The sequence below is a fragment of the Caretta caretta genome, chromosome 12 (genome assembly GCF_965140235.1).
Source record: "Caretta caretta isolate rCarCar2 chromosome 12, rCarCar1.hap1, whole genome shotgun sequence".
NCBI lineage: Eukaryota > Metazoa > Chordata > Testudines > Cheloniidae > Caretta > Caretta caretta.
In genome coordinates, this window is record NC_134217.1 from 7,980,682 (window position 1) to 8,008,011 (window position 27,330).

At 42.3% G+C, this 27,330-nt stretch overlaps 1 protein-coding gene across 4 annotated transcripts; it reads left to right on the plus strand.

The window, feature by feature from the left end:
* The first annotated feature begins 144 nt into the window (after positions 1-144).
* On the plus strand, positions 145-27,136 carry PSME3IP1 (proteasome activator subunit 3 interacting protein 1). Of its 4 annotated transcripts, none has more exons than XM_048816625.2 (7): positions 146-285; positions 10,083-10,223; positions 10,437-10,535; positions 15,203-15,329; positions 20,699-20,827; positions 23,980-24,041; positions 26,365-27,136. In XM_048816625.2, the coding sequence occupies exons 2-7, from the start codon at positions 10,094-10,096 to the stop codon at positions 26,580-26,582; spliced, it is 765 nt and encodes a 254-aa protein (XP_048672582.1). In that variant the 5' UTR covers positions 146-285; positions 10,083-10,093; the 3' UTR covers positions 26,583-27,136. The 4 variants fall into 4 exon arrangements, with proteins under 4 accessions (XP_048672583.1, XP_048672582.1, XP_048672584.1 ...); XM_075118332.1 differs by having other exon boundaries at positions 202-225; XM_048816626.2 differs by lacking the exon at positions 10,437-10,535 and having other exon boundaries at positions 145-285.
* The last annotated feature ends 194 nt before the right edge of the window (positions 27,137-27,330 follow it).

Consider the following 27,330-nt stretch of genomic DNA (forward strand, 5'->3'; position numbering starts at 1 on the left):
CGCGGGGCCCCCGAGCCGGCGACACTTCATCCAATCACGCCGCCCCGTCACGAGCCCAGCCAACCGTCGCCGTGTTGTTGGGACGGCCCAGAAAGACGAGAGTCGGGGTTGGCTAGTAGTGGCCGTGTGAGAGGAAGGAGGCAAGTGATTGGCTGGTTGGGGCGGAAAGGGGGTGTGGCTCCTAGCTGACCGAGGCCCCGCGGGGTCAATGGTGGCTGCAGTGGGGTATGGTGTGCGCATCGCTGTAGAGGCCCTGCTCTGTTGAGGGGCCCGGCCGGGAGAAAGGTGGGTGGGGAGCGGGGGGTGAGGTGAGGGCAGCCTTGGGGGAGGGGCTGAGGGCGAACTGGCTCCTGGGAGGCGGATGCGCGGAGGGGACGAGGCCAGGCTGCTGGGGGTATGGCGAGGGCGGGCTGCTGGGGGTATGGCGAGGCCGGGTTGCTGGGGGGATGGGTTAGGGCTGGGGGGGAGGGCGATCGGAGGAGAACAAAAGGGTTGCTGGGAGGCTGGGGGGATGGGTTAGGGCTGAGGCTGGGGTGATGGGTTAGGGCTGGGGAGGCTGGGGGGTGATGGGTTAGGGCTGGGGGGTTTGGGGGAGGCTGGGGGGATGGGTTAGGACTGGGGGGGTTGAGGGGATGGGTTAGGGCTGGGGGGGTTTGGGGCAGGCTGGGGGGATGGGTTAGGGCTGAGGGGGGGATGGGTTAGGGCTGGCGGGAGGGCGATCGGGTTGCTGGGAGGTTAGGGGGATGGGTTAGGCTGGGGGGGTTAGGGCTGAGGGGGGTTTGGGGGAGGCTGGGGGGGATGGGTTAGGGCTGGGGGCAGGTGGCTGTAATGTGGGGATACAGGTAGGGGGTGGTGAGAATAAGGTTACAGATTCTTGTGTGGTGATGTGGGTTAGCTTGTATCTCCCTAGCTGAGCCACTCTGCCTTGGAATCCAGCTCCCCTTTGGATTCAATAGCGGGCGAGCTAGGTAAAGGTGTTGTTACAGGGCACAGTATGGCTAGTCAAGAAGAGATGCCTCTTGTTGTAGGTGGTGCAGTTCTTTCTAATATCCTCCTCTTTTCTTGGGCTCACTGATCTACAATGGAAAGTTGATGTTTAAATGAGCATTGCTGGGCTTCAGCATTAACCCCACTTTGAGATAAGCTGGACAGTTCACAGCTTTTTCAGATATCAGGCCACTTCAGGCTTGGGCAGATGTCACTTTGATACACTTGAGGATATTTTGAAGGTTTTCTGTGAGGTTGACTATTACTTGTTTGTGTTACATTAGCAGCTAGAGGTTGATGATTATGCATTTATTGTACTAGGTACTAGACACACGTATAGTGGATATGCTGTCGCTACTCCAGAAAGCTAGCAATGGAAGTAATGATGAGGACTATAGGATTACATTTAAAAAAAAATGAAAGTGTTCATTCTGCAGCATCTGATGGCAGCCTCCAAGAAAAAAAAGTAATGGTTCCTGAAGCCACCAAGAGCTGTCACAAGTGGAGTTCTGTAAATACATCTACCTTTCTTCCTCAAGTTGCCCCATGATAGCAGTAGCCTGTTTCAGGTGTTGTTCCTAGACTGGTACCCATTAAGCTGTGCTCTATAGAGTTAAGGGCACTTTGAAGAGAAGAGGTGTTGCATTTCAGTCAGAAAGTGTTTCATTCTGCATGCTTTTTCTTTAGTAATCTAGATGGAAAAACCTTTAAATTTAGTGTATGTAGTTCATAACTAATCATACAGCAATGTACCATAGTCACAACTGATCGTTTCTTCTCTAGATTGCTGATAAACAGAGCTAGCATGAAGACAAAATTAGTAGTACGTCCCTGCAGAGGTGATTCCTTCAGTAATTCAGCCAGAGGTTATGCATCTATTACAGGACTGAGTGGGTAGTCAAGGTTCTGTGGCCTACAATGTGCAGAAAGTCAGACTAGATGATCAGGATGGTCCCTTTTGACCTTAAAGTCTGAGTATTTGGTCCTCTGACGACTGTGGTCTTGTGAGGAGATAGTGTTTATATGTAAGATTCCTGTGATCTGAGAGCTCTTCCTGCCTGCATACAAAAACAAAGCACCCTTGGAAGTATGGTGGTAGAATGCTGTAGGAACTCAACCACTGACAGTTTGGATATATAATAGCTTTAAGCTGATAAAGTTCTTTGGGGCTTCAGCAAAATGCGTCCTCTGCTACTCATAGCTTTTCCTAATACCTATAGAGTGAAATGGATGCGATTCTTGTAGGTTTCAGTGCTGCCCAAATGGTTCTGAAAGGAAACAGAAATACTTATCAAAGTCTACAGGTTTCAGAGTGGTAGCCGTGTTAGTCTGTATCGGCAAAAAAAACCGAGGAGTACTTGTGGCACCTTAGAGACTAACAAATTTATTGGGGCAAGTGGGTTTTAGTCCACGAAAGCTTATGGCCAGATAAATTTGTTAGTCTCTAAGGTGCCACAAGTACTCCTCGTTTTTTGTTTGTTTTTTTTTGTAATCAAAGTCTAGTCATTTTACTTGCACTGGAACTTGGGAAAAGGTCTGAGAAGCTTCAGAGATTCTTAAGCTGTCTGCCTGCAAACTGGGGAAGAGAACGCTTTTTTTGGGTTGCATTCAGTTCACATTTGGAAGGCTTTCTTTATGCAAGGGCTAGAAACTCTTTTAAACGAATACTTAAATTCTGCAGAAGTTGATGCCTTCGGCCCTATCTGCTTGACTGTGCAATCAGTTGAAAGTCAGTACCTTGATGAAATAAGTCACATTATGAAGGAAAGATAGTCAAGGGTTTGGAGTAGTACTCCACAGTTCAGTGTCAAGCTCTGCCTTCAATTTGTTGTGTGGACTTGAGCATGTTATCTCTTGTTACAAATAACACCCCCAAAACACTATAATTGACTTTTTTAAAAAGTTTTTTTTTCTTTTGGAATCTTTGATAACACTACATGGGAGGATACTTTCACTGGTTGACTCTGTTGTCATTCAGTGTTTCCTATTTATGTGGATCTTTTACATGGAAACAGTGCGGAGAAATGGGTGGTTTGTTTGGTTTTTCAAGGAAAAAATAGGCAAATGTGATTCAGAGTGCGCAATCTGGCACAGGGAAGTATGTCTCACCTTTTCATAAATTGATAAGATTTCAAATTGAAGGTGTCCCTTTATTGTTGTTAAATTGCTCTGAGATCATCAGATGAAAGGTGCTGTATCAGAACAAAGTATTGGTTCTAATTATTTTTCTTTTGTGATTGAGATGAGAAAGCTAGTGATGACCATATGTAAGTTAGTTTTGAACAAGCTAGCCCTGTCTGCACTATGGAAATCCTTGAAAAATGTCCCATGGATACAAATACCAGTGTTTTGTAATCTTAGGAGCCCTATTTTAAGCGCCTGATGCTGTTTTTAGCACTCACACCTATCAGGTTTGGGTAGCATGATGATGAAAATGGTGGTGACACCCATCAGGCTTTCCACACTAAGGCTCTCCCAGCATTTCATACACCCGCTGAACCAGTATTATCAACCATGGGAGAGATTTTTAAAATTTCCCTAGTTTGGGATTCTCTTTACAAAGTTCACATTTAACTGAGTAGCTGGAAATCAAACTGGTGTCTGCCTTGGAATCACAATGTCAGTTTCGTTACATCAGAATAGTTATTAGCTAAGTAAACTGGGCTAAAACTAAAAGGCTTAGTAACAGCAACCAGCTTTGAAAATCTTGCCAGACTTTCTCTGACACATCATATGTCTCAATTTATTCATCATGAGTTAAAAATAAAAATAACTTTTGTTTATCCTCTCACAAAACAAGAACAAATGACATTCAGCGAAACAAAGGTTGAAAATTTAAAATGAATACAAGGAACTGTTTTCAGCCTATGGAACACATTCCCTCAGTATATCACTGAGGCCAACAGCTTAGCAGAGTTAAAAAAATGGACTTTGGTATAGTTGTTACATTAATAATGATTTTTAAAACAAAAACAAAAAACCAAAGAGTTTGGAAGTGAGAAACTCATGCGTCAGGGCATAAACCAATCAGGAAGAAGCTTTCCCAATGGTTTTTTGCACCTGTCTCTGAAACATCTGGTATTAGCCACTATCTGAGATGACATATGCCATGTCATAGGTTTCTATCAAGATGCGCTGAAGGATGGAAATTTGCAGCTCATACTGCCATTGACTAATCCCTGATGCTTTTAATTTTCAATCCACCCATAAGATACGAACAAAATTTATACTGGGGGAGGGAGGTGGATTTAGACTGCTGTCCTAAACAGACACATTTTGATCTGTTTTTTTCTTTTTTCAACTTGTTTTTCTTTTTTTGCTTCAGAATTTTACAGTGTAGTATTATGATATTTAAAACTTCATCTTTTGGAAGTTATTAAATCCTGTAGCCAGTGGGGAGCCCTTCGCTGTCAATTCCTGCAGACCGAGTCCTGATCCTGAAGATGTTTATGCATGTGCTTAACTTTTCTACTTAATAGGAGCCTTGAGTGTGCAAGGTTTAGACTCCAAGTCTTGCAGATCTTTTCTGTTCTGATGTAAGCATTGTGAATGATGTTAGATGCTTAACAATCAAGCATGCCAGTCAGACTGAGAGTATAAAATAAACCCAGCCATGGGATGGTGAGGGACTATTAGAGACTTTTTTCCTAGTGTATATATTTACAAGGTTTTTGAAGAGCAGTTCTCTTATCTCTTCATTACTGATGGCTTTGTTTTATGCTGTCAGTCGAACGCTAAATGGGGAGCATGAGGTAGGTCTGTTCCTTAAATATATTCCATATCAACAATCCACATCAATAGGTAAGGTCCAAGAAATCCCCCTGACAATGCTCTAAATCTTGAAGAAATTGTGTGTGGGAGGGTTAAAATAAAGTTTTTTAACTAGGCATTTCTAAAAAACCTTATAGGTTTCAGATCTGTTGAAAGGTTTAGAAAAGAAAAGGGTTTAGAAGTTGATATACTGTTTATATGGGAAAGTTGTGAGGGAGGTAATTAGAACTAAAAGAATCTTTAAATTGTTTAAAGTGTGGTAGCTGGAGAGACGCTAAATCTTCACTTATTTCTCGTACCTGCTTTTCATCTCTTGTTACCAAATGCGATCTCACCAGTAAAGTATGTCCCATTTCTGGTGTTGAGAGTGCAGAGAGAATGCCGTAGAGAATGGGTAGGACCCCCCACTACCTCAGAAGTAGATCCCTACTGTACACCCTGGCGGGACTTCTGAAGAGTTAAAGAGGAATGATGGCACCCAACTTGGTGCTGTCCTTGCCAGATAAGAGTCCCCTCTGCTTACAGAGCAGTGGGGATGCCTTGGGCCAGAGTAAATTTTGTGACTACAGTTCCTTTTTAACCAAGTGGAGGAAATACTTTGGATTCAGTGGTGAGGAAAAAAATCTCTGAAAGCTGTTTGTTCTGAAGAGTTAATAGTAACCATCAGTAAGCATCAGCCCTGTCATAAGAATCTCCTTTACTTGTTGTTCAGCAGCTCATCCATTGACATCACTGAGTGAGCCTCTCAGTACGTTGCTTTACAGGAGGAAGCAGAGAAACTAGTACACATTCCTGGCTGTTCAGAACTGCTGAGTATACACAGGCCACTAAGTAGCAAGAAATAGAAGTAAAAAGCAGCCTTTCATCATCAGCATTACAAATGCAGGTTAATTGTATTTCCACTGGTTTTTGAGAGCGAGGGGAAAGAGTGAACCTCATTATAAGTTGACATCTAAATACCCAGCCATTCTGATGGTAAAAATGCCGACTTATCTTGCTGAAAAATGGAAGTAACATCGAAAATGATCCAATTTTTCATTTTGAAATGGCATTTTGCAGTTTCATCTTTGTGCTCCAGGATGTGGCTACCAGGAGCATGTTTTCATCATGCTTTCCATAATGATGCTGAAAACACTTTTGTCCTCTATAAAGTCACAGTTAAGCTGTGGCACCAGTTGAGGGGAGAACCTGTTTTTGATAACTGTTGTACATAGATCATTTCCCTCAAGTAGAGGGATCCTCTGAGTGTACTGATTCTGTTAGGATTGTGGTGAGCTTAGATCGGACAATTCTGCATGCAAAAGACTGTAGTCCTAATGAAATTGCTGGACCCTTTCCAGGCCTGTGTCTACACGTACAGTAGCATATAGAGTAACGCATGGCATATAGCTGCATGTGGCAGTGAAAGGCAGTCTGCACCTCAACTCTTGTCACTGCAGTGTGTAGTTACACACCACAATGACAGACTCTGGCAGCGGGACAGTGCACTGCTGAAAATAGCAGCAAAGGGGTGAGGGGCATTGCTTGGGCACGTGGAGAACTGTGTAAGGTCTATACGCTGGCGGTTCAGATGTGTAGGGAACTCTGCTCTGCTTGTCTAAATAGTGTCTCACCATCTATACTGCTGTTTATACCCATGCCAGCTGGGCGTGCAGTGTCTGTACTCTACACACGGCTGTAAATGTAGGCGTAGCCTGAGTCTCTCCCCCTTCACCCTATCTATGTTCTTATATGCCCTACCATCACCAACATATCTGAACCTTTCATCCCTTTCCAAAAGGTGTTTATGAGATGGGACAGATGTCATAAAAAGAATGGTTTCAGAGTAGCAGCCGTGTTAGTCTGTATTCGCAAAAAGAAAAGGAGGACTTGTGGCAGCTTAGAGACTAACCAATTTATTGGAGCATAAGCTTTTGTGAGCTACAGCTCTCTTCATCGGATGCATACAGTGGAAAATACAGTGGGAAGATTAGTATACACAGAGAACATGAAACAAGGGGTGTTACCATACACACTGTGACAAGAGTGATCACTTAAGATGAGCTAATACCAGCAGGAGAGTGGGGGTGGGAAAACCTTTTGTAGTGATAATAAAGGTGGGCCATTTCTAGCAGTTGACAAGAAAGTCTGAGGAACAACTGGGGGGGGGGGGGGAATAAACATGGGGAAATAGTTTTACTTTGTGTAATGACCCATCCACTCCCAGTCTCTATTCAAGCCTAAGTTAATTGTATCCAGTTTGCAAATTAATTCCAATTCAGCAGTCTCTCATTGGAGTTTTTTTGTTGAAGAATTGCCACTTTTAGGTCTGTAATCGAGTGAGCAAAGAGATTGAAGTATTCTCCGACTGGTTTTTGAATGTTATAATTCTTGACGTCTGATTTGTGTCCATTTATTCTTTTACGTAGAGACTGTCCAGTTTGACCAATGTACATGGCAGAGGGGCATTGCTGGCACATGATGGCATATATCACATTGGTAGATGTGCAGGTGAACGAGCCTCTGATAGTGTGGCTGATGTGATTAGGCCCTGTGATGGTGTCCCCTGAATAGATATGTGGACACAGTTGGCAACGGGCTTTGTTGCAAGGATAGGTTCCTGGGTTAGTGGTTCTGTTGTGTGGTGTGTGGTTGCTGGTGAGTATTTGCGTCTGTAAGCAAGGACTGTCCTGTCTCCCAAGATCTGTGAGAGTGATGGGTCGTCCTTCAGGATAGGTTGTAGATCCTTGATGATGCGTTGGAGAGGTTTTGGTTGTGGGCTGAAGGTGATGGCTAGTGGCGTTCACGTAGGAGGGAAGGAAAGATGCTCCTATGGTTGAGGCCCTGGACTCAGACCCGTGGGACATAGGTTCAACTTCCAATCCCCCTTACTGGTTTCCTGTGTGTCTTTGGGCAACTTATTTAAGCTTAAACTTTCCTTTGTGACTTGTAATTTTTGTGTGCCCATCTTGAGACAGCTTAAAAGAGCCTTATTTTCAGAAGGCATATGCTCAGCCTTTTCTGAAAATCAGGCCTATTTTAAGCTATCTTTAGTCGTATACCCAAAAATGCGATACCCCAAATCAGCAGTTTCTCTTAAATGCTTACTTAATCTCTCTGTGCCTCATGTTGCCATTTGAAATATGGGGATGATGAGCCTTTGTTTGTCTTGTCTATCTAGATTGTAAATTCTTTAGGGCAGGGACTACCTTTTACCATTTGTTTGTACAGCACCTAACACATTGGCGCTGGATTTCTGCTGTGGCCTCTGTTTGCTGGTATAATACAAATAATAAATAAATCGACAACTGCCATCAACATCAGCAGGAGTTATCGGGCTCGGCTCTTCAAAAGACTGAAACCATAGTGATAGCAGAAGGGTGTATTAAACTGATCCTTCCTATAATCTTGAAAGGCTGACTTCTCCGCAAAGGAACTCAGGAGGGCTCAGTCCTGTTTCCAGGGGTTTAAATGCAAGCAGGATTGGGCTCCAAATGGAGAATACTTAGCACTGACATGGTGGCTTGTGTCTGTCGATACTTAAGTATGTTAGAAAGGAGGAAAAGCATGACTATATCAATTTTACAGATGGGGAGATTGAGGCACAGAGGTTAAACCCAGCATGTTGCTGGCATGATCTAAGTAATAGCAACAGATTTATTCTATGAACAATCTTACACTTGCATCAATTTTATGTATCATTCTAGAATACAGAGCTATAAATATCTGGATTAGAGGCATAACTTTATATTGGCAGAATAAATCTTGAACTTCGAGGCTTGTAATATATTGATTACATGGGTTTGAACTGGGAGTAGGACTTTAGGTGTCAAGTTAGTTAATTCTCTTAGAGGAGGATCACTCACACTTGTAAAGCATGTCACTTGCTTCACCTTCATGATGGCCAAGCATTGTGACTTTCGTGTGTATGAAGACTGGAGGTGTGTGGGGGGGAAAGGGAGGTGTCTGTCCCTTGTCACTGAATACTGCTGCGGGTCACTGGGGAAGCCTCTTTTCAAAATGAAACCAACTAAGTCCTAATTACAGGAAATTCCTTACAGACATCAGTCTTACAGTGGCACTGATAACTATAGTAGAACCTCAATTAGTGCTAATGAGTAGGAAATCAGATTGCGAATTACTTGTTAAAGTACAAGATTTAGTAAGACATGAACAAAGAGCATATATAATGCACTATAAAATAGACTTAATTTCTTTGACAGCTTTCATTCATTTGTTGTTACATTCATAATGTTCTGAACAGTATTTTTGTAGAGTAAATGATGTTTGAGTAGTAGGCAGCCTCATTTCAGTGTTGTCTATTGCTATTAAATTTTTGCTGAGAAGTAGGAAGAGACTACTTTCAAGTGTCAGTTGTAGGGTCTGGGTTAGCAAGGTTATCTTTGGTCCAAAACTTTTTTTTTTCTTCCCATAAATGGATTTTAAAACCCTGAATATGAACAGAAATAATAGTTTGACATTTTAAAATGTCTTTTTGTAAAATGTACTTTAAACTCCTGTCTGCAGTGTTGTTAACCCACAGGCAATCTTAATTGTGGCATTTCCTAACTTTTGAGTGCTTGACAATAGCAACCTTAACGTTCTTTCAACGCAGGTTTTGGTGTGCAGTTTCCTAGATTTAGGAAGGGAAAATCAAACTGAAAAAAACATTATCAAATCACCTCATCCTTGGAAACAGATGAACCATTTTGGCTGAAACTTTCAAAAAAAAAAAAAAAAAATTCACACGAGACAGACACTTGCCATGGAAAATTTCAGCCCAAACGGTTGAAGCGTGACAAAGCTTTATAAGCAACTAGAAGTAGGGTTTATAACGGGCAGTGTTGGACAGCCTTGCCTACCTGTAATAGGCAAATGTTTCTGTATCTTACTTAAATGTTTTTGAGGTTCTCTACAAACAGGTTTGTTTTAACAAGTTTATTTAATCCCTCACGTTTCAATTTTGTTGCTACATGCAAAATGTACCCCTCTTCTGAGCCTTTTGACCAAGAGCAAGTATAGTATCTGTTTAGTATCTATCTGCTGTTTCTGAGTTGGGTTCTGTGATGGACTCTGATAGATCTCTAGCTCTTACTAAAGATGTCCTACAAGTGGTGCTTTGCAATCAAGGTGAATTGTGTTCATTTTTATGTTGAGTTGATATTTAATGTTATGTTTTTCAGCTTGTGGGGTCAGACTCTTATCTCCTCTACCCGATGTATCTTGAAGGATCTGTATTGCTCATAAGTGCAACGTTCTATTTCTAGTATTCCTTGTGCAACTGAAACTGGAATCTGTATCAGTAAGAGTATCAGTATTCTCTTCCATGTATATTTTTTGGACAGGCTGCTCCACGATGGATGGAGGAGATGGCACTGCTGACCATGTAATTAACAAAAGATTTGTGTCTGAATCGGAGCTAGATGAGCGGCGGAAGAGAAGACAGGAAGAATGGGAGAAGGTTCGAAAACCCGAGGACCCAGAAGGTACTAGGATATAGTTTGGTAATTGCAGGAAAGAGAGCCAAAGAATATTTAACTGTCTCTACAAAAATCAAAGGAACCAGCCGCTGTGCTTGTGAGAATATTTAAAAGCTTTAAGTGGGGGGAGATTAAAAGCCATGCTTGCTTGTTAAAAAATAATAAAAAAGAAATAGTCTAAGGTATGTTCGTGTCTCTTGCTGTCTTCCCGTCTCTCAGAATGCCCAGAGGAGGTGTATGACCCACGGTCACTATATGAAAGACTCCAGGAACAGAAAGACAAGAAACAGCAGGAGTTTGAGGAGCAGTTTAAATTCAGTAAGCACCAGCAAGTTGTTGTTCTGAGCTGAAGCCCAGAGAAGTGCCCCATCTTTGGTAACTTTGAGATACCTGGCCAGATGGATAGCTCTTTCCTGTCGGATGCCTTATTTGTCTTTTTTTCAAAGCACTGGTTTGTTACATCATGGTCACTCTGAAATTTCCTTGGAAAATAATTGAATGGGGGGATCGTACCGCTGCTGTCATCATAAAATATGTATAGTAATTATTTGCATAAAGAGAGAGTTTTGCGTATAAGGAATTAAAAGTTACTTAAAAATGTCCATCAAAACTCACATTCCTGTGAAGTATGGAATTCGATCATGCAGATCAAGAAGCTGAGGCTGAAGGATGTTGGAATTAGTAGTGGAGCTAGAAATGGAACCCAGTTTTCCTGACTCCCCATCCTGTGCTTTAAACATAAGACCACTTCCCCCCACTCATTAGTGTGAATTAAGGAAAAGATTTAAAGTTTCCAACAGACCATTTCTTTCCAATCTAACAGTTATGTACACACTCTCCTCAATAGTTTTGAGTCGTGAATCCGCGCTTTTTTTTTTTTTTAAATAAAGCCAATGTACAAGGAGTAGGTACTTCGAGGCAGAGATTTTAATTTTGAATTTTCACCAAAAATTGTCATGGTGATTACTGAGTTTTTGTCGTTAGAGAAACACTGCATTTCACACATCAAGTTGTCATCTCCATCTGTGTCTATGCCAATTGTCTGTGAATATGGAAAAAGGATAATGATTACTAGAGAACAAATTGTTCCCTGCTCTACTTTTGGGTACCACCTTTGGGGGAGTGATCTTCTTCTAAGGAAAAGTGAGAAGTTGGGTAAGAGACCTTGAAGTCAGGTGCTACAGGAATGATGTCTGAGTCAGTTCTAGATTGTTCTTTTGAACCAGTGCTCCAGAGTGAAGACACTTAAAACAGAGGCCCTGACCGCTTGTGGTGCTTTAAAGAGCATATGGTACTTTGCAAGGGTCAGGCTTTGGCCAAACTCAAGTTTGGGTAATTACATTCTGCCTAAATCTCTACCCTGCTGTTGCCACATCAAATGCAATTCTTCTTTTTCCATCCTTAATAGATGCATAGTGTTACAGTGCTGTGTTAGACCAAAACCTGCCATGCATAGTGCTCACTGCCATGAATAGCGTAATTGATCTCTAGGGATTGTTAGGATCATGTCCATAATGAAATTGCTTTTTAGGGGGAAGTATGGGAAGGCTTGATTAGTTTAAAATCAGTGTTGGTGGCTCCAGAGAGTTATGACCAGTTTACCTCCGTATGGGGGACTGTTGGCCTGACACAGATTGTGGGGTAGAGGGGGGAAAATGTGTAACATTAAGGCACAAATTCCACCATATGTGTGCCCAACTTGTATTGACTTCATAGGAATTGTGTGTACATAAGAGGGCAGAATTTGGCCCTAAGAGTGATACAGATATGTTGACTCATTCTTAGATATAATGAGCAGGTTTGAACATTTTTGAAACAAACAGATCGATCAAAATTTGGCCATCTTCTGAAAACAGCAAATTTTAACAAGTGTTTTTTAAAAAAAAAACAAAAAACAAAACCACTTTCCATTTAAATAAAATCTTGAACAGAAATCTTAACAAGAAAATGTAGCCTGTCCTTCAAAAAGACGTTTGGGGTTTTCATTTTTCTGCATTGTCAATTTTGATTGGTTGGCAGAGTCACATGGTGGGATTTTTCTTCAAATCTAGTTAATGCTTGTTTTAAAAACATTTTAAAAATCTATGGGAAAACCTAGAAAATGAAAATTGGGCCATTGCATTACCCAATGAAATCTAACAAAATTCTGTAATTTAATTTAATGTGAGCAGTTCTAGTTATAATGTAAACAAACATGTGGTTTCTTAAATACACAGTGTACTTTATATGTTTGTGTATATAATATATGAAGCAGATAGAACAAATAAACATAGGGCCAGTTTCTTGCTTCTCTCAGATTGTTCAGGAAACGTCCTATTGTAAATGACAGCATATAGGTAATCTATTAGGATTGCACAGAACCAGATTTCTTTGCAGGGTTTGCTGCTTTTAAAACAACCAGAAAAACCCCAACCCCTCATTGCCATACTCTGGTGCTTTTAAAAAGAAAGATACTTTACTACAACTCTACTGAACTGTTGTACTCTGTTTCCCTTCTGAACAGTGCTGATAGCAGAGGTGTTTGTGTGCATGGAAGCAATCTCCTTTCTGGGGTCTTGAATGAATGCAGTGCTGGTGAAAGTTGTATAAGGCATAGAACAGATATGGTACGGGCAGCAGCTATGCAAGCTTCCTCATTCTGCCCCATGGACATCCCTCAAACCCAATACCAGTGGGACAGTCTTTACACGGAAGAGAAGAATTCAGTTTCCATTCAGATTCAGCGCTGGGTACCTCTGTTGACACTGCTATCAAGGATGCCAGTTGTGACAAATGACAGTTCTACTGGGAACTGACAACCAGATCATTTCATATTGGCCACCAAATAGCTATCCGTTTGTCAGCAGTGACCTAGGGGTGAAAGGCTCCTTGTAGCTGTCTCCTATCTAAATCAGCTTGTTTCTCTTGCCCAATTATGCAGTATTTGTGACAGCTCAATTTCATTTCAGAAAAAAATCAATATAGCTTAAATATTGGACTGAGGTGCATCACTGCACCGGGCAGCAGGAGTAAGCTGACTAGGAAGGAATGTGCTGTTAACATACATACTTTGTTGATTGATAATGCTAGGGAAAGTACCCATTCTTTTGAACATGCTCATTGGTAAGCTTTAAAACAAAATATTCTTTCTTGTTTGTGATTTTAATTTTTATTTTTTTTTGGTAGACAGTTATATTGGGGCTAAATGCTGCCCTTGATTGGGCTTTAAAAAGTTTATACAACACCTGCAAGCCAGAAGACTTGCATACCAGACAAAAGTTGATCCATAGGAGAGTGTTATCAGTAAGACCTAGGAACAACCACTACTGCCTTGGCAGCTGCTGCTTATAGCTTTATATACCGAGCACCTGATGAGTAAAACGAAGGTCCGTTTCATGCAGTCATCAGAATGGGACCAGTGAAACTGACTAGTGTCTTAACACTTGTTGCGTCTGAGGAAAGCCCTGAGCAGTCGTAGACACATGGGAAACTATCGGTCTGGAGACTCAGGGAGCGGTACTATATTCTTCACAACTTTAAGAACTGGTACTTCTAAAATTAAAGCCTTAAATTCCACAAAAGACTACTTTTAGGCCCCACCCTTCCTGAAGCTTGCCACCGATCAGGGCAAGTGGATTTTTCAGGCCCTGCCTTTTGAAGTTGTATGGGACTTTTATATGAGGGCAAAATATGGCCCTTAAATATGTAGAGTCCTAAAAATCCTCTTTAGGAATTAAACCTTCATGAAGCTAAAACCAGTGAAATTCGGCCAGTTGCTGTAACTGAAGAGTTGCAGGGAACGTCATTTTTTGGGGGGAGGGATAGCTCAGGGGTTTGAGCATTGGCCTGCTAAACCCACGGTTGGGAGTTCAATCCTTGAGGGGGCCATTTAGGGATCTGGGGCAAAAATTGGGGATTGCTGGGGGTTGGACTAGATGACCTCCTGAGGTCCCTTCCAACCCTGATATTCTATGATTCTTAGAATTTTTGGTCTGGCCACAGACACCGCGGACTTTGCTTTAAGTCTTTCATTAGCTCTCTGAAAATGTGTGGCTTTGATGGCGTGATTATCCTTTGCATAACAAGAGATTAAAAGAACCTTCTAATAAGCTATCTGTAACCTACTTGGAAGAGGAGATAGGATACCAGACTGGAAATTTAGAGCGTAAATACATTGATAGCTAAAAATGACTGATTTAGCTTTTACCATGTTTATAAATGTGGTTAAGTATGTATTCAGTAAAATACCATGCTATGTTTTCTTTGTTCCAAAACATGTCTCTGAGGCCTGGTCTACACTAGAAATTTAGGTCAGTACAACTTCGTTGCTCAGGGGTGTGAAAAATCCACATCCTTGAGCCATGTAATTAAACTGACCTAAGTTCCCCTGTACACAGCGCAAGGTTGATGGAAGAATTTGTCCAACTACCACCTCTTGAGGAGATGGATTACCTATGCTGATGGGAGAACCCCTCCCGTTGGCATAGGTAGTACTCTGAAGTCCTACAGCAGTGCACCTGGAGCATTTTGAATGTAGACAAGCCCTTAATTTGAATATGCTTGGATGTTTGGGAGCTCAGCTGTACTAATCTGGAATCCCACTGATTAGACAATCTTTAGCCTGAGAAGTTTGTTGTCTCTCATTAGTTAGGAAAACAAGCTGATCCTTGGGTGGTTAGTATATATCAGACCCTTCAGAAGACAGTCTTTTTTTTTTTTTTTTTTTAAACTGGCAGCATGATTTACTGGTTAGAAGAGAGGATTGATAGTAGCCATGGATACTACTTCCTACCCTAGCAGTGACCTTGTGTAGATCGCTTCCCCTCTCTGCTTTAGTGGTGCTATAGATGCTATCTGTAAAATATCTGTGGATGATTATCTACCTTTTGTAAAGCCCTTTGAAATCCTTGGATGAAAAGTATTGTGAAAGTGCGAAGTACTGTTGTATAGTCCTCCACTCTACCAGCTTCTTTAATGGCTTTTAATTTTTGCTTTGCTTTATTCAGAAAATATGGTAAGAGGCTTAGATGAAGATGAGACAAAGTTCCTTGATGAGGTTTCTCGGCAACAAGCACTAATAGAAAAGCAACGAAGAGAAGATGATCTGAAAGAACTAAATGAATACAGAATATCCTTTGCATTGAAATGACTCGCCACTGTTCTGAGTAGAAGGTTATAAGATAGTGAGCTACAATTGGGTTCTGCAGCAATCACTTTGATGTCCACACACTTTTTCCCTACAAAGTAGTTTTCTACACAGAAGTGTATATGATTAGTTGCCTCTAAAGTTCTTCATGTTTTGTTCTTATTTTGGATCTCTCAGAATCTCAGGGGTTTTTTTGGTCATGTCTTCAAAAATTTTCTGTGTGTTCCTGTTTCCTTCTAATTGCTGTTTTCTTCTTCTTCTATTTTACACTGATACAAGGATAGAAAGGGAGGATGTATAAAGGAAGGATAGGGCTTTTCCTTTTTGCAGCCTCTGCTTTATCTTTCGCCTATTTTAAAAAGCAGATCTGTTTTTTCGCCAAGCTGTTTTTTCAGATGTAGATTGACAGCTTTAAAATAGCCAAACTGTTTGAAGTAGCTATTGAACTATTGTCTTTCTATTGCTTTTGCAATATTTAATATTTATATTCATGGAGAAGTGCTAGAGAGCAACTTAGGATGCTCTTTCTCTCCCAGCCTGAGGGTTAAGCCTGTCAGCTCCACTGTGTTTCTATCCCTTGCCAGACCAACATGCTGGGGACAAGTTCAGGACCTCAGACTGGGCTTGCACATATGGCAAAGCATTGAGCTAATTACAACCGTCTTTAAGGTTGAAAGAAGAGAATTGTTTCCTTTCATCTACCAAGATGCTGATGGTTCCTCCCCTTCTGTTCGGTCATGATCAAGCCCATTATGTGTAAGTAATCAGTAGGTGATGTGCAAACTCTGACACTTCGGTGCAAGTTAGCAGTGGGAGTAAAGGGGGCTTGAGGCAGAACAAGGAGGATCAAACTCCACAGGAAAATGAACTGGGAAGAGAATCAGGTTGATACTGGTTTTGTATAAAGATGTCCTAAGGTAATAGTATTGGAAATTCATTGCTTATCCATGAGACAGGAACCGCCAACTTCTAACTTGGTAGGATGTGCAAGTCCGGCCCAGCTCTTTTTGTAAATGATGCTAGTACAGTTAGAAATTACAAAACTTAATGTGGGACATAGTGGGCACATTTGCATGTAGAAGTTTCCTTAGATTTATTCAGACTGATCATTCATGGAATATGTTTAGTTTCTACCACTGTTGCTTCAGGGTGTGCTGAATATTGGGATGTGTATGGCAGCTGCTTCCACAGCATAGATCTGACTGCACTAGTCAGGTTAAACAAGTCCAATAGTGAATCATGCGAGCCTAGAAGGAGTCTTATGTGCCCTCTGTTAGCTAATTGACCCCTGAAGCTATTGGGCAGTATAGTAATTGACCCCTGAAGCTATTGGGCAGTGTATCTTCCAGAGTTTTAGATATCAGTGAACTCAGTCTTTACAGCCTTAAAGTATCATCTGTTTTTGCATCCACAGGCCTTGCTATATATTACAAATTGTAGAATCCATGTCATAAGCTCATTGATACTGTCAATGAGAACTTTTAGCCTTTCACCCTATATTTGGCATGAAAATTGCAAATGCAGTGTTCAGTATCTTATTTCAGTTTCCTGGCTCCACCTCCACATGGGGTCAGATTGAGTATCTCAAACTGGCCCATCTTAAAGTTCAAGCTAAACTACTTTTAGATGCTGGCATGCATTTTTAAACTGAGGCTAGTTTCTGCAGTATGAGATGTAAATGGGTTATTAGTAATTGTGTGACTATAGAGCTCAAAATGTGGTAGGATGCCATTGTCCCTGCCCTAAAGTCCTTCCAGTCTAAAAAGAAGTGGATCAAAAATGTTGCTTTTGTCATTCCATCAGACTTCCCCAGCATAACATTCAGTTTAAGCTACGTAGAGGTACCAGCCCACAGCACAGACCAAAATCAAGAGGTGGATCAAATATTCTCCTTCCATTTATGCACTATAATAGGTGAAAAATGTGACACCACCCTGTGAAATTGTCTCAGAATGATTTAGCATGCTTAGACCTTGAAAGTCATTTTAAAAGAAAAATTGTATTCCAGTTGTAGTTTGTCAGATAAAAAGTTGCATGAACTGGGAACTGAAATGGCCAATTCATAACCCCTAAAGCCCACGGTTAACGTTGGGAAAGGGTTCCAGTTATGGGTGCTGCTTTAACTAATTCTATCTCTTGGTATGTTGTGAACGTTCTAGGTTTCTCTAAAATTAAGCTTGACTTAAACTGAGGGTTACCTGGCTGTACTAACCCAAAGCGTGCAGATTGCAGCAGGCTACTCAAGGAATGTATTAGGAAAACTAGGATATTGCTAATTGAAATTCTGAAATAACTAATTGCATTGGCTGATAGCTCACAACTTGATAATCATGGATGCTTACTGGCTGCAGACAATGGTTGAGAATTTCAAAGCATTTTAGGGGATTTAGATGCTTACTTTTAACGGAAGATGTGTCTAAATCTCCTACATTGCTTTAAAATTCTCAACCATTTCTTACTTTTTAAAAGTAAAATTCAGGTCTGTATTTTAGTGCTCTGTTCTGTTCAACACATAAGCAAAACTTAAGGGTATGTGATGCTTGTAGGGGTGTGTATATTAAAAATTGCTGCTTCGGTACTGCAGAAGTGACTGACTACTCAATTTTTCCCGGATAAAGAACTTTTAATTGCCTGTATTATTTTTAACCTTCTTAGAAATAGTTTTTTAAACACTAGCTCTCTAAATTTGCATTACTAATTTGTATTACAGTAGCCTTAGCGGCCCCAACTCAAATCAAGACCCATTGTGCTAGACGCCGTACAAACATACTGAGAGAGAGATCCTTCAAGGAGTGCTTGCTATCTATTTACATAAGACAAATGAAAAGTATGAGAGAGGAAATATCCATATAATCTTAGAGCTCTCTGAAAAGGAAGTCGTGCCTGTCATCTCTCCCAAAATGCTAGCATTAAACTATATTGTAGGACAACAATTTTGATGCTTGTATCCAGGATTAACACAATGCTCTGTACATATTTTTTACATAGCTTTATGGGAGGAAAAAGTAACTTTGCTTGTAATATGAATCCAGCAATGGGAACTTCTGCCCATAGAGCTAATTTAGATGTAATGAGCACATCAGTCTCTGCAAATGGATGTTTGGTTAGTTGCTGAGCATTTTGGAGGTAGGGTTGCCGTGTTTGCAAAATAGCATCCTTTGACAAAAGTGTAATAGCCATGGAATCTGTTGATACAAATGACACTTCAGCTTGCTCATAATGGCTCTAGTTAGCCTAGTATTGAAGTATAATAGAACAACAGAAATATGACCATAAGAACCTACCCTGCTAACATAAGTGAAAAGAACCACATGTTGCAACATGAAACTGTTTTAAAGAGGTACTGCCTGTCTAGAGAGGGAGCATTTATTACTGCAAGTGGCCACAGGATGGCACCATTGTTCCATGTCTTTAAAAATGTTTGTTTTGTTTTGTTTTTTTAAAGCCACTTAGCAGCTGCAATTATTAGGCTGTTTAGTTGTTGAGGTAGGGAAGAAAATCACAGACACGACCGACGGGGCTATTGATAATAACTGTGTCCCTGGAAGAATCAAACAAGGAATGACCCCTGTTAAAACATGAACTGGAAAGACTGAAACAAAGCTTTAAAATAGATGTTCAAAGTCTCCAAAGTATGCGTGTAACTACACTTTAAACCAGTATTTGCACAGTTGCTGCCACTTTACTGGCATGACCTGCCAAGTTTGAAGTTTACTGTGTCCTGAGTCTTCCCTGCAACAGCTGATAGCTGAGTTGCACAAATAATTAAAAGACATTTGTGTTGTCAGCTGTTTCAGGGAATTGCAGTCATAGAAGGAACTGATACTGGAGGTAAGGGTAATTTTTTTTTGTTTGTTTGTAACCTTTTAGGTTACATTGGTTTTGTAGGTGTAAATATAAAACTTTCCAGAAGATTTTTCAGGTCCCCATAAATACCAGAGTAATACAGAAGTAGCAGCAAGGAAATAGGGGGAGGTAGTCCGATGGGTCCTGTATCAACCCATCTGGGGTCAAACTGGACTTCTCCATAGGATGAGAACCAGTTAGTGTTTCTGCAGACTCTTGGGTGTGGCTTAACATCAGAAAGCCAGCCTTTGAGGCCTGTCCGGATTTGTCTGCTTCATTATGGGTTGCACCTGCATCCCACCTTTCAAATGTTCTGTTTTAGGCTACTCATTTCCTCTGTGGGCATTGCTGGAACTGGTAAATGATGCTGCTCGTTAACAGTGGGAGCAGCATAAAGAAGAGAAATTAGGCAGTTGTTTTTGTACATGAGCACAGACAGATTTAAGCTACTCTTACTTGACCAGCCAATAAGATTGTATTTCATTGAGGAAGGGAACTTCTGGGCCCTCGATCTTTTGCATTAGTAGTTCTCAGAGGCCTTAATTGTGTTCAGGGTCCCCATTATACTGGGTGCTCACCAGGCACAGGTACACACAATCCTTACTCCAAAGAGTTTACAACCTAATTTAAACAAATCATTGGCTGCCTTGTCCACATGTTGAGGACAAACTGCTACAAAATTCTCTGTAAGAAAGAAGATTCCCTCGCTACAGGTTTTTGGTCTTTCAAAGGTCTGGTTGAATCTTAGTCCAACCACATTCCAGCCTGGCAGGGTTAATTTTCAGGCTGTCCGTGAAGGAAGGAGCCTGCTGCGTGACCAGTAATGAGGCCAGCATAAAGGGAGGGGAGAATTTTTAAGAAGGCCTTGTGATATGCGAGCCTAATTTGTTCTGCTTTATGGTAGACCGAGTGGGATGAATTCTGGTGCTGCAAGGTTGCAAAGTGGGGAGCAGAATTTGGCCCACGTATGAATTCTTTCTCCTTCAGAAAAGTTGGGTTGGGAAACAGCTGGTCTGTAACAAAAGTGTCTGGGCCCAGGGGGTGGCAGGTGGTCCCGTGTCATCTTATGCTTGCACTTTTTTCCCTTCCTTGCACCCTCCACCTTTCCCAAACTTTTTAAAAACGAGAGAGGACACGGGCCTATAGGGTAGCTCCTCTGGTGCCGAGAGCACTGCTTGTTGGTCCGGTACAAAGTCCTTTCTTTGCTATCCTGAAGTATCTGATGAGGAGAGTTCCCACTATGCATCAGCTACTATAGTCTGCAGCCCACTCTGCCTGCGAGTCCTCCAGGAACAGGCCTGGCATCGGAACGACAGCTCCTAAGAGTAAGGTTCTCACGCTGCTGGCATGAGGTGCCTGCTAAATGCCATTCAACAGGCTTGCACAGGACTATGAGACCCTCAAGCTGTGACTGAACCCCCATCAGCGTTAGCAGGCCAGACTGAATGTAATGCAGAGGAAATGTCATCTCTCACATCCCGGTTGATCCTTAACTGTTAATTCACAGCACTCTCGCCAAAGTGGGGGTCAGCACGGACCCAAAGAAGGAAGCAGAGAAGAAACTCACTGTGAAATCAGTAGAAAACAAGAACAAGTTCTCTCAGGCAAAGCTGTTGGCAGGAGCTGTGAAACACAGGAGGTTAGTTTCACACCTCTATAAATTCATAAGGAAAGGAACAGAGTTAGCAGTATGCAGTGAGGCAGGCCAAAAGCTGCCTCTGGGAGGTTGTCAGAGGTGTGAACCTTAGCAAAGAGAGGGGGACTAGCATGTTTTTGTGTCTCCCAGACTGTGGGGAAACTATAATGATTCAAACTGACACCGTCTGAGATGATTGAAGCCTTGTCTGTGTCATTAAATCCTATATTTGGATCTGAAAATGGCCTATTTTCGATCTTACTCATGCCACTTAGAATCATAGAATATCAGGGTTGGAAGGGACCTCAGGAGGTCATCTAGTCCAACCCCCTGCTCAGGGCAGGACCAATCCCCAATTTTTGCCCCAGATCCCTAAATGGCCCCCTCAAGGATTGGACTCACAACCCTGGGTTTAGCAGGCTAATGTTCAAACCACTGAACTATCCCTCCCCCCAGAATCAGGGACTCACCTCAGGTAAAGGTGCCACTGTGCTCCCAGATAACAAGCCACCCCTGCACATTGAGTCAAATGATTTGCATCTCACGTCAGCTTGTTTTATTGATACCTAATTGCATAATTTTGACTGTTTGGTGTTTTTATTCTGGTTTATAGAAGATAACTCATTGTGACAATCTGCTCCTGAGGGTAATGTGCAAGCTTCTCTTCTCCACCAGTTTGGCTTGACAGTAGTATTGCAAAACCCTCGCTTCCCAAGGGATAGGGCAGTTTTATGTCAGTGGCCCATTTGCTGTTTCGCCTCTTTGAGACTCCCATTTTAGCTACCCGTTACAATATCGTGTAATGGGAACAACAGTCCAGCAGGAACTGCACTATGACCATGCGTTCAGGCTATGGAAGTGCAACCAGAAGTGTAACCTGCAGCTCATTTAGACACACCCACTCTGGCTAGCTTGCTAAAATTAGCAGAGAGGATATGGCACTGTGGGCTGTGCAAGCCCCCTGGGTATGTCTTCACGTGGCTAGCTGGCTCTGCCGCATCCTCAAGGCTATTGTGTAGCGCGCTATCTAGACTGAATCTAGCACAGGTGTGTTTACATGAGCTGCAGATTACACCGCTCATGGCAGCAGACGTAGCCTCACTTCCCATAGACAATCACCAGTCATCTGCTAACGATGACTGTTGTTGTTTGGCATCTAGAAGTAAGTTGGTGTTTGAATCTGGTTTTAGTTGAAGGTATAGGAGATTCCTTCAGATGCTTCTGATTTGTGGTGAGTATTTCATCCCCAGTGAAATAGTAACTCCTAATCTAGGAAGCTGGCTTTGGTAAATTTAGTACAGGAATAGCTCAAAACTCCTCTTCCAATCCCTGATGTACCACCTGGACTGATTTTTAAAAGGGAACAAAACTTGGATGGTCGCTAGGATCCAAAGAGCTATTTTTCTCCCTAACCGTTGGCATCTAAGCAGCAGGTTCTGGCATGTTCCTTGATGACACATCTGATGGCTGCAGATGGCATCTATTTGAAAAGAGTGTTTCAAAATTGACATGTCAGTGCCTTGACATGAAGACATTTCTGAAGTCAGTCACTTTTTCTTCTATTTCAAGCTAGCTGAGATTTAGTGACACCTCAATTTAACATCTGTCTGGGCATTATAGATTATCCTTGCCAATAAATGGACATGTATTATTGCAGGTTTATTCTGTGACTAACTTTTTGATGCAGGGAGAGGATTTCATGGTAAATAGGCCTAATGGCCTGTGATGGGATGTTAGATGGGGTGGGATCTGAGTTACCCAGGAAAGAATTTTCTGTAGTATCTGGCAGGTGAATCTTGCTCATATGCTCAGGGTTTAGCTGATCACCATATTTGGGGTCGGGAAGGAATTTTCCACCAGGGCAGATTGGAAGAGGCCCTGGAGGTTTTCGCCTTCCTCTGTAATATGGGGCACGGGTCACTTGCTGGAGGATTCTCTGCTCCTTGAAGTCTTTAAACCACAATTTGAGGACTTCAATAGCTCAGACATAGGTGAGAGGAGGTTTTCTCAGGACTGGGTGGGTGGAATTCCATGGCCTGTGTTGTGCAGGAGGTCAGACTTGATGATCATAATGGTCCCTTCTGACCTTAGTATCTATGAGATGCTCCTGTCCTGAGAGCACCCACTGTCACCAGACAAAGAAACAGAGCTTAAGACCTTTAAAGCAGACCCCCGGTTGTTGGTGGGCAGGATTGAACCGGGGACCTCTGGAGCTTAGTGCATTAGCCTCTGCTGCATGAGCTAAAAAGCCAACTGGCTATTAGCTAAGGGTGTAGAGCAGACTCATTAATTGCTTTCTGGGGGGAGGGATAGCTCAGTGGTTTGAGCATTGGCCTGCTAAATCCAGGGTTGTGAGTTCAACCCTTGAGGGGGCCATTTAGGGATCTGGGGCAAAAATTGGGGAATGGTCCTGCTTCAAGCAGGGAGTTGGACTAGATGACCTCCTGAGGTCCCTTCCCAACCCTAACCTTCTATGATTCACTGTCCCTTCAGATGAAGGGGAAGCATCTTCACATTTACTTTTGGTGTGCTACATAACCTTGCTGAACAATTCCCACTTAGCACATGGGCAGCGGAACCGTATGTCCCCCCTCAGGGATAGCAGGCTCTGCTATACAGGAGAGGATGCACAACACCTAGTTGACTAGTGAAGGGATGACTGGAATGATGTTTCTAAATAAAAAGCATTTGGAGGAGTACAGAAGTCACAGATCTGAAGGAAGAGCCCATCCTTTGTAAGCAGGCTTGTATTCTCTTGGTGACATGAATGCTGTCCCTCAGTATAAAGAGATGCAAACTTATTTGGGGGTTTTCTTGCACACAAACTCTTAAATATTTCAAGATTAATAGTCTCAGCTAGGTGGGCAGCCCTGCGACTAGTGCTGTGTTCCCATGCAAAAGACCTGGCTTTGATTCCTAGATCTGGATTTCTACGACTTAGCTTGGCAAGGGATGGGAATACAGTGTAGGCAGTTTGCTGAATGTCTGGATAATAGTGATCCTTCCCAACTAGCCGCACAGTTAGTCCTGGCAGTGCTCAGGAAGGTGGTTGGCTGGAATTCTCTTAGGCACTCCAGGCAAATCTAGTTTTATGATTTTGCAGCTGTCATGTGACTGTCTTCTGACTAACCAGGTGACTCCACTTTCTCTTACAGTTCAGAAGGCGGTAACAGTGTGAAGAGACTGAAACTAGACACTGACAATGACCAGAATCAAGGTGTGTTCTGGCCTTGGAGTTCGATATGTAGAGTGGTTTATTATTTTGGGAGCTATAACTTATTTGCCAATGTTATTTCTAAGGGCTCTTATCTTTCTCCAAGATGGAAACTAATTGGACTGTGTTGTATATAGATTTTTTTTTCATAGCTTCTCATACTCCCAAGTATTTCCAAGTGCTTTGCAAAGCAATAGATGGTCATTGCGGCTACAGAAGCCTAAAGCCTCAGAGATATTTAGGCACCTAACTCCCAGAGATTAGAACAAAGATATTTAGGTACCTGACAGGACAAACTTGGCAGCCATTTAGGAACTTAAAACAGTGCAACCATGATTAAGACAAGGCTCCGCCACAGAGGTCTACTATTTGACTGTAGAGGGCCATTCGTCTGGGTCATGGAGTTCTCCGCAAAAAGCCAAAGGATATTTTGCTTTTGTATGGAAAATGGCAAGCCATGGACAGAGTTGGATAGCAGCTCCAGTTTTCAGGGGGATGAACAAAGGATCCCTAGCAGTTTAGTTCCCATTCACTTCAGATTTTTTTTAAATAAAGCTACATAAAATACTATCGCACAAGCAGATTAGCTATTCTACAATCTGTAATGCCTGTGTAAACACAACTGCCAACAAAAGGTAGCATTGGGGCAAAATGAGGTAGCAGAAATTCTAACTACTCCAGGAGCTGGGCAATCCCAGGAGTTAAGATAATTCAACCACATTACATGTCCAAATAAATAATATCCTGACAAAGTATGTGCAGTGTGAACTTTATGAATATAGCTTAATGCTTGGGATTGCCTTCATAGAATAACAGGGTTGGAAGGGACCTCAGGAGGTCATCTAGTCCAACCCCCTGCTCAAAGCAGGGCCAATCCCCAATTTTTGCCCCCATCCCTAAATGGTCCCCTCAAGGATTGAACTCTCAACCCTGGGTTTAGCAGGCCAATGCTCAAACCACTGAGCTATCCCTCCGCCTTCCCTGAGTGCTCAGTGTTTCGTTACTGCTCGCTTTTGGCTTCTGTTTTTCTTAAAGGGAAATCCAAATCTGTTTGGTGTTGGAACTTACAAGTTTGAACAACAAGACTTAAAAGTCCCTTGATCCTGGGCCTATGCTAAAGGCTACTAGACCTGGCAGCTCTTCCTGTGCAGAATGTAGGCTGAGAAGCAGTTAACAGACTAATCCTTATGCGAACTTGTGAACACTTTGCTTTTTGGAGCTTACAGGCTCCACTGGCCTCACCCATAGAAAGAGATGCTCACAGCAGGAATATGCTTAAGGAGGAGTTGGGGGGGAAAGGGGCAAAAGTTCATGCCTAACATTGTCCAATTTAAACTTTTAAATGACTGATTTCCCTGCTTTTCAAATCTTAGCAAGATGTACAAAGGAAGCCAAGTTAGACATGTCTTTCTTCAGCTGTTCTTGAGCTAGCTGGGAAGTAGTTTTGTCATCCAAACCGGGTTAGCTCAGTGGTTTGACCATTGGCCTGCTAAACCCGGGGTTGTGAGTTCAATCCTTGAGGGGGCCATTTGGGATCTGCGGCAAAAATTCAGGATTGGTCCTGCTTTGAGCCAGGGGGTTGGACTAGATGACCTCCTGAGGTCCCTTCTAACCCTGAGATTCTATGACTCCTGTATTCAGGTCATCAGCAGGTTTGACCAAATCAGAACTACTCCCCTTCTAGGCAATGGACGGGCCTAGGAAGTTTCAGCCTGAGACAAATACGTTTGAGAAAGTTGTGGGCAACTAGAAAAAAGGAAGTTGAATCCAGCTGGATTCCAGTCTTAATTGTTGTGACTGCTACTGCCAAGAGAATAGCTTTTACTACCTAGACACCCCAACCAGCATGGAAGTAAGCTGTAGAACTACAATCCAAGGCACATTCTGAAACTCCATCTGTTCAATTAACTGTGTTTCCAACCTTCTAAAAGCTAACCAGCTGCGAAGTGTTGGAGACGTTGCTTTATTCCACTGCTCTAGTAGTCCTTCTCCCAATCAAGTCATTACATGGCAAAGTTTGTCAAATATACAGAGCAGAATCATTTAGTGTTCATGGAATGTATCAAATTGATGGTCTTAGAAGGAAATACTGCCTTCACAGGACAGGACTGACTAGTGTTGAAAAGCTCCACGGCCCATCCCTGAGGTCATCAGTCCTTCCGCCTGGAGGAAGTTTTAGGGTAGCAAAGCTACTTTAGCTGTATTGGGGAAGTACGGTATTCAAGTGGCAATAGCATATGTATAGCATCTGGGTATGCTCGCTGATTAAAAGCTACATGTGTCTCATGCGCTTTGAAGAGTGTAATGGTTTGTTAATGTCTTTCAGAAATGCCATCGTGCGTTCCTCTCGGGAGCAGCTCAGTGGGTGGCTCTGCAGTCCACTGTCCCTCAGCAGCTGTGTGCATTGGTATTCTCCCAGGCCTGGGCGCCTACTCGGGGAGCAGCGATTCCGAGTCCAGTTCAGATAGCGAAGGCACTATTAACTCCACTGGGAAGATTGTCTCCTCGGTCTTTCGTAGCAACAGTTTCTTTGATGGGCCATAACCTAAAATCCCTCCATGTCAGTGTAGCTTGGAAAGATAGCCTATGCCCTGGAGGGTGAAAGATGCATCCTTTCTCCCCCAGGATACCCTTCCTAGCTAACCTCTCAAGATTAACCTTCTGGGTACCCTCACATAATACCAAAATTATCTTTCACCCAAAGCTTCTTCCATTTCTGAGGTGCATACTGAGCCTGTTTGATAGGTTTCTACTCTAAAACATTGAGGGAAAATACTGCTATTGTAACCAAGATGCGGGGTGGGGAGAATGCAGGAGAAAGCCTTCTCTTTTAAAGTTCTTATGGAAAGAAAGATTTTCCTGGTGTAGGAAGATTGTTTTTGTTTTGTTCTGTTTTTTCTCCATGACTAAAGGCGAAAGCATTGACTTGCAGCACCAAAGTCTTGTAAAAATGGCCATGTGTTCGGTTTTAAAATGTCACTTTTTATTCTGTATTTGAGAAGCGGGGGCAGAATAAAATCAAGCAGATGGTGGAAATGTAGCTTGCCATGACACTGTAAAGAAGTTTGTGTGACATGATTAAAGAAATTCTGAATGCATTTTTATCTTGGCTTTCGCCATTCATAATTCATTGGTAAGTCTGTTCCATTAAGCATTTTCTTCTGTGCCCAGCCCCTTCCCATCAATGAGATCAAAGAGCAGCACATGCCAGCTCCCTACAAATTAAGAAGAAGCAGCAACACAAGACCCTCACTCTGAATGGAGCTCTTCCCAGAGAGTAGATAACAGAAAA